Consider the following 14,646-nt stretch of genomic DNA (forward strand, 5'->3'; position numbering starts at 1 on the left):
GATTTCACACACTTAAGTGAATGTCTTGACTTTTACAAGTTCACATTACAATTTCACAGTCTATTCAACTGTCAAGTCCAGGGGGTATACTCTCCTGCCAGGAGTTTCTCAACATGTAACAATTTGGCTTTTTCAGGTCTCTATCATCTGCTTCAGTTATTAAAGTACTCAACATCCCAGCTACCTTGCTCAGGGTCGCCATCCTTCAATAGGATTGTCTCTTATCGATTTACGGTATACGCTGTGAAGCACCCTGGCGTCCCGATCCCCGCTCTGGGCTCACCAATCTCATGTGGCTACTTTGGTGTTCTCCGCTGTCTTTGGTTTTTCCAACAGGGTGACTTCTCCTTCTGCTAGCAAATCCGTCTGCTCGCCGGTACCCCCTACACCTCAGCCTTCTCTCTAAAGGTTCTCGTGCTGCCGGCCTCTGTGCGGCGTACCTGCGATCTCAGAGCTTCTCGTGACGGTGCCAATTGGAGATTATCTGCTCCCCGATGCAGCTGACTGCTCCTTCGCTTCCAGACCCGTGTCAGGAGTAATGGATCTCCATCTTCCTTGCTGTGCAGGGTTTTTTAAATGTCCCACGACCTATCGGATCCATTCAACAACTAGAGTGCTTCTCTGGTTCTATGGCTCCAGCACTCAGCATTGCTCTCATGCTTTTCCTCATCCCAGTCCTTTTACTAAAGGTATAGGAAAGAGTCTTGTCAGTGTAAATTGGATGGCCTGGTTCTACTTTGCAATCTGCCATACGGGATTGGGAAATACAGAGGTTGATGTCATACCCTGAGTGGAAAGGGGGATACCATGTTCCAACTAATGAGTCTCCTTGCCTCCCATAAGGGTTGTCTCCACCCATATGGTCCTCCCTCAGGCAGCCACCCCCAGGGTCAGGATCAGGTAGTGGCTGCCTTTCCCTGGCCATGTGGGGAGTTCCTCTGAGGAGGAAGTGATGACCTTGCTAGATTAATCACAATACATTAAAAAATACTAAAGCAGTTGACCTTATTAACTTGGTCCGCTATGAGAGTTAAGTGTAATTGCCCTTTGGGAGGTCACCAAGGGATCCGATTCTCAAGTGGGTGTTAAGTACTGAAAAGGTCGTTAAAAGCGTTAACAACCTTTTCGGTACTTAAGACCTATTATGAAGGTGGCGCATTCTTCCGAAGTCGGTATGAATGTGCCACTTTAGGAATATATGTGGCGGTTGCTAGGATGGGTGGGAAACCAGCCTAGGAACCGCCACATTCGTTACCTGCCACTTAAGACATTCTTGTGGCACTCCTCCACTTTCAAATGTGTGCTAATGTGCTGCACATATACAGTACCATTTCAGTGCTAGTATTGTAGAGGAGTGCCAAAGGAAACCGGTCACAGCGCAGGTGGGTGGACAATCATTGGTGTTTTCAGGGACAGTGCTGCGCAAATACAGCACAATTGTCCCATTCCATGCTGCAGTAATGTGGTGGAAGGAAGGAACAGATCCCTCCTTCTACCAGAGTACTGCAGCATGGAATGGGACAGCCGTAAAGAATGGTGTTTTGAAGCACAAATATTGGGCCTCATTACACGGATGGCGGTAAGGGTTTACCGGTACCGGTAAGGGTACCAGTGCCGGTAAACCCTTACCGCCTTACTACGAGGTCCCTTTGTGGGACCCTACCTTAACGGCTGGTTTTACCAGCCGTTAAGGAAGGGACCCGCAAAGGGACCTTGGAGGTAATTACGGTACCGCAATTTGCGGTACCGTAATTACCGCCTTCCCCATTCCCATTGAGCCCCTTGGGGGCAAAAATGGGAATGGGGAAGTGCCATGGTAAATGGGGAATTACCGCCCCCACACACCTTGGAATAGGGCAGTAATTCCGCCATTCACCATGGCGGACTCAGTAAAATACTGGCGGCAACCATGGCGCTAATAGCGCCATGGTTACCGCTGTCCGTGTAATGAGGCCCATTGTGTTTGTGCTGCATTTTTGCAGGAATTTTGTTGCAGGAAAGTGCTCTATCCCTGTGTTCTCAGCAGCACTAATATACGATTATTTCGTTATTTTACAAAAGTGTTGCTAAGATAGTTCCACTGCGCCTGTTTTGCCCAAAAAGAGGCACAATGAACGCGGTGCCCTGTAGTACACTACGAGGATGCCCAGGCCCACTTGAGAATAGTGGTGGAGCCTGGGTGTCCTGATTTGGCGCTCTTTACCCCTCTCACTGTGCCAACTTGAGAATCAGGCCCCTCAGTGTGTTCAGTCTGTTTTTATCCATGTATTGCAGTATGGGTGTCGTCTACTTAAACAGTGTCAGAGGTGCCTGTGGGCCCAATGCAAACAATTGTCTTCTGTGTTCTGCCCTGTTTAAGAGATGTGACATCCTTTCCTGGTAACAGATATGGTGGTGCGGTGGCCCTTTCTAGAATGCGGGTCACAGTGCGGTCATGTTTGTTCCAGAAGATGGGAGTGGTGGTCCATCCCAAGGGAGTTCTATGATAATGAGAAACATTATTTAGGCAAAGGCTAAAGGGAGTAGAGGGGGACCAGAGGGGGTAGTAGAGGGAAATATGCTGATGGAAGAAGACACATTCAACAGTTCCTGATGTTTTCCAGGTAAGAGAACCAGGTACACACACTGACCAGGTTATCCGATTTAAGGAGAACCTACCCCCCTCATTGATACATGTAGAAGTGTCTCCACTCTGTGCTTTTTGGTCATAATTTATCAGATATGACATAAGTACACGTATACACAAATATCCACACTACAATTTGCAGAAATAGAGGTAATATCCAAAGATGAAAGATTCAAACGTACTAACTCTATATTAAAGTGCATATAATACGAGAGAGTGACACTATTAAATGAAGAATGTTGTTGAACGATTTCCTAAAAATTAGTTTCGATTTGGTAATAATGTAGATTCATGTGTGCATAATCCAGTGCAACTAACGTGATACATCATTTCACGGTTTAATTTCTTTCAATTACAATGATTAGACTTTTCAAATGTCTGACATATTTCACACATTGGTTTGATAAGAGAAAGAGAAATATTAGTATTCGGAAATAAAATCTAATCGTGCATTTTGTGCACACCGCATCTTGCTTGCCCTTTTGAAAAGAATCAGTTGCTGTCTCCACTTGTGGCGTGCTGCACGGTCGGTCTGCTGGAGTTCACAAACCTCCTTTCACTGGAGAAGTTGTGATTCGTTGTGATCGTATTTTTGCTACCTTTACCCGTAGGCAAACTGCCACTGGAAATATGTTTAGCACTGCTTCCTTCTAAAGCGCATAAAGGCTTCAGGCTATTTCCTCTGGAAGAACTGGGGGTATTGGTAGGGACACCAAACAACTGTTCCAGTAGTGTGGGACTGTTTACTCTCTTGATTGTGCAGTCAATGGTGTTCATAGAGTTGTCTTCCGAAACGAAGCCTCTTTGATAAGAAACTCGTGTCCTCTGTGGGTCTCTTGCAAAAGAAGGTGAATAACAACCGAATGTCAACCCAGAGTTCTCGTATTGCCTCTTGCTGTTTTTTTGGTGTTTGCTGAATACTTTAGAAGATTCATTGCTGTATTTGTCTTGGCTGCCAGAGTAAAAGCTGTTCTGGTTTTGTGGATCAGTTGCAAAAATCTTTTCAATGAGAAAGTTTTTAATCCACATTTTATCTTGAATGTCTTCAAAGTTTTGATTCTCGTATTCGGATTTGCAGTTAGCGGGATTCAGTGCCGCCACCTCTTTCTCAACATGCGCAATATCTTTCTCCTGTTCCATTCTTAGAGTTTCTTCTCTTTCCCACTCTAAAGAGAGTAAAAAAAAACAATGTTTTGGTCATTTTTCAGATTGGCTGTAAACTTTCTAGCAGTAAAACATAATGTGGGTCAAAATGGCAAACAGCCATAGTTCTACAATGTCTTTCTGCTATCGCCATAAAATATTTGAGGCAAATAATTAAGCCTTATGAACAAAGGCAGTGGTCATTATCACAGAATAACGACCCCCACCACATTTATTGACTGAGGCAAAGCCAATAGCTATAAGTTGGGGAAGGGTCTTTAGCCCATGGATAATGAGCCCACCTGTAGTCCATAAGGCTATTAACACATGGAGATGAGCAACTAAAAGGTTTTAAAATTTTTTTTTTTACTGTGGGGAAAAACGGAGTACACACAAGTAAATTGTAATGTTAATCTAATGAAGTCGGAACTAGTAAAAAGCTTTACACATTTTATGGGCCTCATTACGAGGTGGGAGGTAAGGGATTACCGGCACTGATGCCGGTAATCCCTTACCTCCCTACTACGAGTTCCCTTTGCGGGTCCTTCCTTAACGCCTGGTTTTTGCAGGAGTTAAGGACGGGACCAGCAAAAGGACTCTAGACCTAATAATGGTACCGCAATTTGCGGTACCGTTATTAGCGCCTTCCCCATTCATTTTGAGCCCTATGGGGGTTCAAATGGGAATGGCCCTGGTGAATGGGGAATTACCGGTCCCTCCGACCTCGGAATGGACCGGTAATTGCTCCATTCAACAGGGCGGAGTCGGAAGGGTTTTGGAGGCAGCCATGGAGCTAATAGCTCCATGGCTGCCTCCAACCTCGTAATGAGGCCCTATGTTTCATTGCTGTCTGTTAGTTTGAGATATTCTTTACACAGCTGAAGACAGTGGTTTCTGTGCTGCTTATCAGGTTGCTGCACAAGACAGAATGTCTGGAACAAGGTCTATACCAGGGATTATAGACTGAATACAGAGCATTCTGACTGGCTGAAAGGAGGTCTTTCATGGAATATATGGGATAACGTTGCCTTACAGGATGAAGAAATAGTCATTATTACTGGATAATGACCTGCTGAACGTTCCTCCAAAGCCCAATTTTCTTCATAAGGCCACAACATCTGAGGTATATCAAAAGGATATTGCAAGACACTGCAGCGTTCCGTGCTGTTAGGGAGAATTCTCATAAATGGCTGATTTCCCTTACCTAAAGAGTCCCCTAGCAGCTTTGCTGGATTTCTAGGATTTATTTTTCCACCTGGTAAGAGTGTGACCATTTTTTCCCTCCCCACTCATACATGTATTTTGCTGTGTGTATTTTCACTGTTTGTGTGATCTTGGGCACTAGAGCCTCACCTACTCCATGTGCACCACTTTTTGTGTGTCTTACACAGCACCTTCAGTGCAGTGACACAGGATTGTCTTTGAGACTTCCCACTGACTCAATTTTTCTGGGGCTGACTACTGTCCCCCAGAAACAGGTAAAGTTGCCATTAACTTTATATAGTCACTTTAAACCAACAGACCCAATGCACCCCATTTTCCAGGGAGTATTGGAAAGGGTTAACTCCAATCCCTTTTTGTCTGTGCCTCTTGGAGCCTTGTTTCGCTCCCTTAACATTAAGACTTGGCTGGTGGCAGTGGTATCTACCCTAACTTTCCTACTGCGATTATATTATATAAACGTGGTATTGTTCCAGGCTATTATATTAGCCTCGAACATAAACCCGCTTGACCAAATACATTTTATTTTGGTTCCGGCTGGGTTTATTCGCCATTTCTTTTTGTTAAAGTCTTTCTCATGTTTTTCTCTGCGCGCCAAACCGGGGATGACTCCTTTGTTCGCGGTCTTTTCGTGGGCTTCTGCACAGAAGCCCTCCTTAAGGCGCCTGATAGTCTAGAGGGGCAGGATGTGAGGGAGAGATCTTCGGACCCCTGCCATGGGTTGCCTTAGTAACCCAGGTCGCAATCTTGTCTGATTGGCCAGCCACCCTGCTGTGTGATTGTCAGCCAGGCTGTATGAATGGAGGAAAACTGCATAAAAAGCAGGTCTCTAGGACTGGAAGAGCAGAGTCGCCACTGGAACGAAAGAACCAATGAGGAACTGGAAGAAGAGGATCTCTACAACAACTGGACCGCCTGGGGAAGCCCTGCTGCAGGTCCGAATCTCCAAATCCGACGAGAGAGAAGATCCTCCAGTAAACTTCTTCCCTTGAGCTGGTGGGACCAACCAGTTCGCCCAAACTACAAGCCAGGACCCCTCCTCTGGTCGAATTCGCTGTACAGAGCTACAGTGGGCCGGATAGCCAGGAAGGTCAGACCCTGCTTGGGGTTTAAGGAGTGCACCTTTTATTTGTTGTTTTGCTCTGCTGCTGGCTTCGTCCCTGTGTGGCGCAGGACCCTCCAGTCTTCCTACTTCTGATCAGTCCGACAGTCGCTTCAGGAACCGTGAGCCTGCAGGAACCACCAGGAACGTCCGCCTCAGCTACAGCTCCCTCTCCGTTTTAAGGTACTGTGCAAATCCGGTTGTCCGTTTCGTTCAACCACAGTGAAAGTGTTTGAAATCTTTCTCCAATCTGAGGGCTTGTCCTTCTCTTCTCTTCGAACTATCTTTTCTATCAACCAACCTCGTCAGGAATCTGTACCACAAACTTTACTCCGAACTACCCTGATCTGTGTGATCTTGAGCAAAAGACTTTTGACCTATTGACTTTGGCCCTAAGCCTTTTCTAGCTGATCTCCTCATGTAGTCTCTCTTGTTCAAATTGCTCAGAATTTCTTTCCCTCCCTTTTAAATTGCTGGAGTGCCATTTTGCTCCCACTTCAATTGTGAGTTTAACTTGTCTGGAATTTAAGGGAAGTGGTGTGGTGTATTTATGATTGTGATATTTGACTTGCTTAGAATAGTGAAATGTTATACAACTGTTGAGTAAATAAATATATATGGGGAATATAGATGAGGGAAAACCTTTAGCAGCCAAACCTGCCAGTACGACGTTTTGCTGCTTGTGCAGAAGCTGATATCATCTCGTAATCACGCATGAGTAGTTAAAAATGTTGCGGAGCACGCGAAGTTCGCTAAGTTTGGCTGTCCTGCAGCGTCAGAGTCAGAGTCTGCCTTCCAGCTCGTCTACTGTGGGAGGACCCACATAAGCCCAGCAGTATTCCGCAGAGCGGAACGTGGAGCACGCAAAGTTTGGCAGTCCTGCAGTCCTTGCAGGCTGAAGCAGGTGAATGCAGGGAGCTGGGTCGCCCGACCCGCCGGAAGGGAGAGAAGATCCCCTGGAAGAACTTGAAATGATGGAACCGGCAAGGTGTCTCCGGAGTAATTCAAAGCCACTCCCTCAATAGGAAAGGAGATCACCGGTGAAAAGAGGTAAGAGTCCTGTGGTCCCGACTGCCACAGAGACTATGTTCGCTCCAGTATCCCACCACAGGGCCGAGGGACATAGCAGAGCGGATAAACTGTACGATCCAGACTCAACCAGGACTGAGGCAGAAGCCCTGGAGTCGCCTCTGATCCCACGGGTGACCTCCCATCCAGCCTGTAACGCCACCACACACGCAGCACACGCGGTACCCGCTGTGTTTCCCTGCGCTACAGACCGGAGTTCCGCCTTGGCGAGAGGTTTGCCAACTCAGCCTGCCGGAGGGCGGATTGACCTGGCCCTTTCTCCGGTACCGTTTGCAGGCACACACAGCGACTGCATCCTGGCCCAGAACATGGCCCAGAACATGTAGAAGGACAGAGAAATCTCCAATCTGGGAAACGCCATCATAGACCTGGCATCCCCCGAGACTATCATTAAATACGGCAGGGGACAAGGCAGTGTGTACTGACCATGGGGCCAACAGAAACACGTCGGAGCACCTCCAGGCCCCTACAATCACAGCAATACACATTTAGAAGGCCCTCCAAACCACGTCCTCCCGGAGTCCAGTGCAGAAACAACAGAAAAGACAGTGATTCTAACCAGTGCACAAATACATACACACACGGATGCAGACGTGGATGCACATACGGGGGTAATAAGCCCGAGCCAACCAATGGCCGACCAGCCTAGAGCTGGTCCGAGTATGGCACAAGATGAAGCTCCCAACACAGGCCAATCTAGTAGTTGCAGAAAACCCCAGCAATGGCCCGAACGACAACCTGGTGGACCTGGTGGACACACAACCTCCCACAGGGGAACCAACCAAAAGCACAAAAAAGTCAATATGTCCAGTTGAAACAAAAAGACAGTACAACAAGAAACAAAGGGGAAGGACCACAGGCCCAAAAGGAACAGAAAAATCAATATGCCAAGATTGTGGAGTGAGTATGAATAAAAGGAAAACCACGGACGGTAAAGAGACAAAAAATGTCAACCTTCCAAAAACCAAAAAAGCCGAGTCCGGGACCCTCACTCTCCCGAATCCTCTGATCTCGAACGCCCTGTTTAACTTCTTTAAGAAGCAACAGCAAAAGCGAAAACTAGATTCAGACACCGAACTTTCTGACGCTGAAATCCTGGAAGTAGTAGAGGGTACATCACTGGTCAATAAAGCCAGGAAAACGGAACAAGTTAAAGCGCTAACAGCAGTACATGCCGAAAGTGGGAATCAGCTGGCAAGTAAGCCTGCGGACAACCCTAGGGGAAACGTGCCCAGCATGGCGAAATCAAGCGAAAAGGTCCCTCCACTACCCACAATCTTAAAAGAAAGGGAAATTCAGCACATAGGGCAGACAGAGCAAGGGGTGCCATCACCCGAACCAACTAAGTCAACGGACGACCCCAGGGGAAAAAACAACACCATGGAGCAATCAAGTGAAAATGATGATCCACTACCCATGCTTGCAAAAGCAACTGAAATCCAGCAGCAAGTGCAGACGGAACAAGGGGTGTCCCTTCCCCAACTAAAACACACTGAAGCCCATGAGAAACAACACCCAACCACCTACGAGGCTTTAAAAAACCAACAAGTGAAACAACCAGAAACAAAAGCAGCCACAGGACACAACCCGGGACCTGAAAACCATCCTAGAAACAATCCAAATGAGGAGCCCCAGAAGTACCAGGAACAAGTACCCGGTATAAGGGCACAAATGAGCACGCAACCTTGGGCGAAAATTCATCTTCAACATCTAGAAAGAGTAGAAAAACCGACAAAGCCAATCAAAGGCGGAACAGCTCGAAATACAAATTTCTCAAGAACACACCTTGAATGCTCTGAAATAACAACAGTCCTACCGGGGAGTTCGATATTTGAAACTTCAACGCAACAACCCCATCTCGCTCTAGGTGGGGACCTTCAGCAAACACCGGTAAAACACAGAAGACATAGTGAAATCGTGATCGAAACACAAATATCATCGCCTAACAAAAAAAAGGAATGACAACAATTATGTCGGCGATCACGATCACCCTGGCTCCTTTTTGCAAATTATATGAAACAATCAGCGAATCAACAAAAGATAATACAACGATATTATGTAAGATCCAATCAAAACTCGATTTCATCGAAGGATACATAACAGCCATAGAGGCCAAAAGCAAAAAGCATGTGGTGACATGGGAGGCGAAATGGGCCAGTATGGAGTCTGAACTAAAGGACGCCCCACACGAAAACAAGATCCCAAAAAAGAGCATGGAAAAAGCAAGTCAGACAACCATGGATAAGGAGACAGGAGGGATGGAGCCAATTTTTAACAAACAGAAATTGAAAGAACCACACGATCTACCCGCACAGATGAACCAGACCATCGGCCCTCTGAAAAAAAACGTCAGCCCCACTGATAAACAAAAAGAAAAATGTGGGTCTACGGCTGGCAGGAGACATCAGTTCAGGAGAAACAAACAGAAAAACAAAAGAACCCTCAGAGTCAAACAGGGAAGAAGTAATAATTAACTTAACACAAAGTCCAACTACACTCGAGCTGACAGCGGAGGTACCTGAAAAGAGGCATCAACTAACAAAAAACTCACCTAGAACGGTGGCTGAATTCCTGAAGTCAAGCTCACTCATGGATTTATCGGTGCACCTTGAACCAGACCACGGACAGAAAAGGCGAAAGAGCAAAAAATTCAGTCCACGGGGCCAAGTGGATCCAGGGAAGGACACGAAAATGCGAGGGTGGTAAAGGGAAAGCTTGCAACAGGCAAAACATTGTCAACACACCCAGCAGGAAACCCTCAAGATCTACACAAAAACAGCAAGGCTGAAGTCGAAGACACGCCACGCCAAAGGGCGGAATTCACACGATGGTCAACCCCATTAAAACAAAGATCACAGCATCAGCACGAGGAAAAAATAAAAAAGATTGACAGGCATGAGAGCGCAGCAAAATGACACAAAGCGCAGACATAAAGGTCCACGAACTCAGACGAATGGCACAAGGAAACCAGAGTGTTCAAATTAGAGCAAACATCATACAAAAGCAAATACATTGTGCTGAATAGGAAAATAGTACTAAAAACACTAAGCAAAATACCCTGTCTACAGCATCTGAGAACCAAGGACTTTACCTTAATTGAACCCTATTACCGAGACCAAAAGGCAAAAACTTACCTCCATATCAAAGGAAAGGCACTAAAAGGTGTACCGGACGAAGCATACAAGGACCTAAAACAAGCAGGGTTCACCCTAACGGAACTGCGACTACCAAAGACAGAACCAAAGGCTCAGCACACGAAGGACAGTGGCGAACAAATGCGGCATTATACATCTAAAACCCAAGAACTGTATAACCAGAGAAGACAAGGCCCAAGACATCATATCGAAAAGGACAGTCGCTGGCACTCCCAGTGGGATCAACGTGAACCAAGAAAAGAGATCAAAAGACGGACAGAGACCTACGAAATAGAAGAACTAAAGGAGGAGCGATCTGTGAACTTTGAACACTCCCTCGACCGAAGGGAGCGAACAAGAGGAGAGGACTGCACTCAGACACAGTCAATAGAGGAAAACAGAAAAAAATCAGAGAAGGACCGCAGAAAGGAAGCGGATTGGGGAGCAAAGTATGCAGACAGTCCAGAACCAAGAACACCAAGGGCACATGGAAATGGCTAAAAGCGGTGTTAAACCCACACCACGACAAATAGCAACCACCAGGAGGAAAACAACCTCCTCCGACTTATCTACAAGAAACACCACTTCAAAAATGTCTGTCCATGGCTTCATGGAATATGAGAGGCCATCGCCATCTGACTAACCCGGAGAACCAGGACCTTGGAGCTTTCGACATACTATGTCTCCAGGAAACCTGGTTAACAGAAAAACCGTCCCTGGACGGATTCAAGATTGCATTTTCATCAGCAACAAAAGGCCTGTTTGGCCGTCCATCTTCAGGGCTCCTGATAGCAGCAAGGCTGGGGTCAGGAATCTCAATCACAAGAAAAACAATGGAGTAATTTGGCATATTGGCAGTCCTAGCTTCATGGACCCAGGAAGATACCAGCCGAAGAGTGGGTGGGACAGCAAAAATCGCTCTCATAACGGTATACTGGAACCCGGAGAAAACAACAGCAGACGTTTTGCAAACAAGCAGCAAAGATAATTGATGATATCACAGTGGAAGATCCCCAAACACATATAATAATATTTGGAGATCTAAACGCCAACTGTAGCAGCACAAAGGACAACATGACTGAGGAAGACGAAAACTCCAGCGGAAGAAAGAGGAACATCCTGGATGGCTCTCATGAAATCCAGAAACCTTCACAACGCCGCAGCAGTGAAGTCTTGGAAGGTCAAGACACCCACATGGGAGAGAGCTGAGTCCAGCGCAAACATCGACTATTTCTTCATCTTCCATAGTCTACTGCCATATATAGAAGACTACTCGGTTACCAAAACGACAGAAAGCAATCACAACCTTCTGGCCATAGCTTGGACATCGCCACATCTAATAACTAAGAGTTATAACAATCTGATCGAGGTGAATAACCAACAAACCCGCTTACGCCTCACAGCAGCGAACATAGAAAGCATTACAGAGAAGTACAAAACAGGAACCCAGCCAAAAGGAAAAAAGATACAATGCCCTGACTACATGCCCTTCCTATTACAGTACAGGATGAATAAGAAGGAAGATAATCGAATGGCACCTCAAAATACCCACGTATATGACAAAGCAGTCGCGGAAAGAATAAGAGCATTGAGAAAAATGAAAATACAAACTACAAAAGCCAATTCGCCGACGGCGTGGAACACATGGCAACAGGAAAACAGGAAATACAAAGCATGGCTGCTAGGTCATAGACACAAAATGTTCCAAAAAGATGCAGAGGATATGCTCAGGTCGCTGAGCACTAAAAAAACAGCGACTTTTGGGCGCTCATCAAAAGACCAGTCAAGAAGGTGGAAAATCGAATCGCCAACACAGTAAGCGAAAATGCATGGGTCGAATTCTTTGAAAACCTGTTTAGGGCTCCACCACATCATAAGCCGCCATACGAAAGAGACTCGGAAATGCTATGGATCAACGTATCCTCAACAGATGACATAAAGAACGTCATAACTAAACTTAAAAAATCAAGAGCCCTAGGCCCAGATGGCCTAAGCAACATAGATCTCAAACAGAATATTGAAGAATGTGCTAATTTTATCAGTATCATCTTCGAACACTGCAGATTGACAAGAGACCTCCCAGCATCATGGTCCAAAGCAGTGGTGGTACCGATCTATAAACGAGGAAACAGAGAAGATCCAAGTAACTACCGCCCCATCGCCCTGCTTGACATAATAGGAATAATCTTTGCAACCCTTCTCCTGGCCCACTTTCGGAACTGGGCCAGAATGTCAGCGGCCAATGATCCATTCCAAATGGGATTTCTAAAGAAAGGGAGTACTACAGTCAACATCCTAATGCTAAACCTCATATAATCAAAGGTTAAGCAAGGCACCCACACAGTCTTTCTGGCATTTGTAGACCTGTCACAGGCCTTCGACAGAGTGGACAGGCAAATTCTGTGGGACAAACTGGAAAAATGGAATTGCCCGAGGGAAGTGCTTGATCCAGTGATGGCCCTACATACAAATACAAAGCTAAGAGTATGTCTAAACAACCAAGGTCTCCTATCAAGAGAGATACCCTCAGAGAGGGGAGTGAAGCAAGGCTGCCTGATGGCCCCGGCGCTGTTCATTGCATTTTTGGGGGATCTCAAAGAAACGTAAGCATCAGTCAGAGCCTTCCCACCAAAGCTGGGAAATGATAACATATTGCGCCTATTGTACGCAGATGATCTGATACTTTTAGATCAGACCCAAATTGGCCTTCAACGCCAACTCACCAACCTGGCTCAATACATGGACTCAAGCAATCTAAAAATAAACAAATCTAAAACGAAAATAGTGATCCTGGGAAAAAATGCCATGAAACTCAAGACAGGCTACAAGTGGGCTTTGGATAAAGTCGAAATCGAAGTAGTACCAAGCTTCAAATATCCAAGAGTGTTCATCGACTACTCGACAAATGCACCAGCAATGGAAACAGTACTATGGGAAAAACGAAAACCTTGCAGCCCAAATGAAAACCATTGACAGAAAATATGGCAAATTCTCACTGGTTCCAGAGATACAGTACTAGAAAGGAAAAGTAGTACCAACCCTCACCTACGGAATGGGCGCAATGTTGAGTATGCCTAACGCAATCTGGCAGAACCTAGAGGGCTACCTATGGAAAACGGTACTGGGATTACCCAACGCGACCTCAATGGAGATCATTAGGCGAGAGCTTGGGCTACTCTCCCTGGAAGCAACAGTGCAGGAGTGCGCAATGCAACTGTTTAGGAACACCCTAGTACCAGACAGTCCGCCCATCTACAAGATTATTGCTACTGAAATAGCAAATCGACACCTGACCATCCTAAACCTGTGGGTAGACAAGCTCAGAGAGAAGCTAATCGAGATCGCATGTACCGAAGATGATTTAAAAGCAAATCCAGTAAGAGTAAAATCCAAAATGGAAGCCCAGGATTCGTTTGAGACTCTTGAGAAAGCCCAATCTAACAAACTAACCCAGCATCTCCCGCCAAATTTCAACAGACTGAAAGTGCCCATGTCATACTGCATCAAATTCCCAAACAAACAGCTAAGGAATTTATACATGAGAGCATGCTTAAATCTCCTTCTGACACGCGAAATTCTGGCAATCAGGCTACAAGCCAACACCAAAGACTGTGTAGACTATGAGCCCAGTCAAACAAACCGGAAACAATAAGACATCTCTTGCTTCAATGCCTAGAGTTAAATGAGGAAAGAGCCACATACTTGAACAGCCTGTGCATAGACCTCCCTGGAATGACAGAAGAAGAGGAAACCACATGGTGGAACAGGCTGATGTCAGGGGAGAAAACGAAATGGACAATAGCCACAGTAAAAATCCTGGGAAGTGTCTTTGAAAAGATCGCCACACAGACTGCCACTTTGAATAACTGCCGGGTCGGAGTTGTGGCTGAAAAACAACACCTGGATTGAACGTCTGTCCTTGACTATGCCCAGCAGCTTCTGCTTTTGCTTCTGCTTCGGCCTCTGTATCATCTTCTTCTTTTCTTTCTTCTTCTTTTTTCGTTCTTTTCTTCACTTCGTGGCTCTTTTAACATGATTAGCAACATTCTTGTAAAAACTGCAAGGCAATTATACACAAAGTAAATAAAAAAAAAAATTATATATATATATATATATATTCTTTTCCTTAGAAACCTTGTGTCAGTGTTTGCCTGAATCATAGTAATTGCTGTCCTTTGTGTAACTATTTGTACTGCTCACTTACTCTTAAAATAAGTCTGGCTGCTCCGCTACTGCTACCACTATAACTGTGTAGTACAGGCTTGTACCAAAGGTGAAATTGTACTGTCACTTGTACTCTTAATTGTGTGTAGTGTTCCCAAAGGGTACTG

At 45.6% G+C, this 14,646-nt stretch overlaps 1 protein-coding gene across 1 annotated transcript in view; it reads right to left on the reverse strand.

Annotated features, from left to right (window-relative positions):
• Positions 1–2,692: 2,692 nt before the first annotated feature.
• The window catches only part of LOC138453438 (lebercilin-like), a 1,169,225-nt gene continuing 1,157,271 nt past the window's right edge, over positions 2,693–14,646 (reverse strand). Inside the window, exon 8 of the mRNA XM_069606292.1 lies at positions 2,693–3,792. Coding sequence (XP_069462393.1) covers positions 3,119–3,792 — 674 coding nt within the window. The 3' untranslated portion in view covers positions 2,693–3,118. The remainder of the gene's footprint in view (positions 3,793–14,646) is intronic.

Source organism: Ambystoma mexicanum, chromosome 4p, assembly GCF_040938575.1.
Source record: "Ambystoma mexicanum isolate Mex_15411 chromosome 4p, UKY_AmexF1_1, whole genome shotgun sequence".
NCBI classification, from domain to species: Eukaryota; Metazoa; Chordata; class Amphibia; order Caudata; family Ambystomatidae; genus Ambystoma; species Ambystoma mexicanum.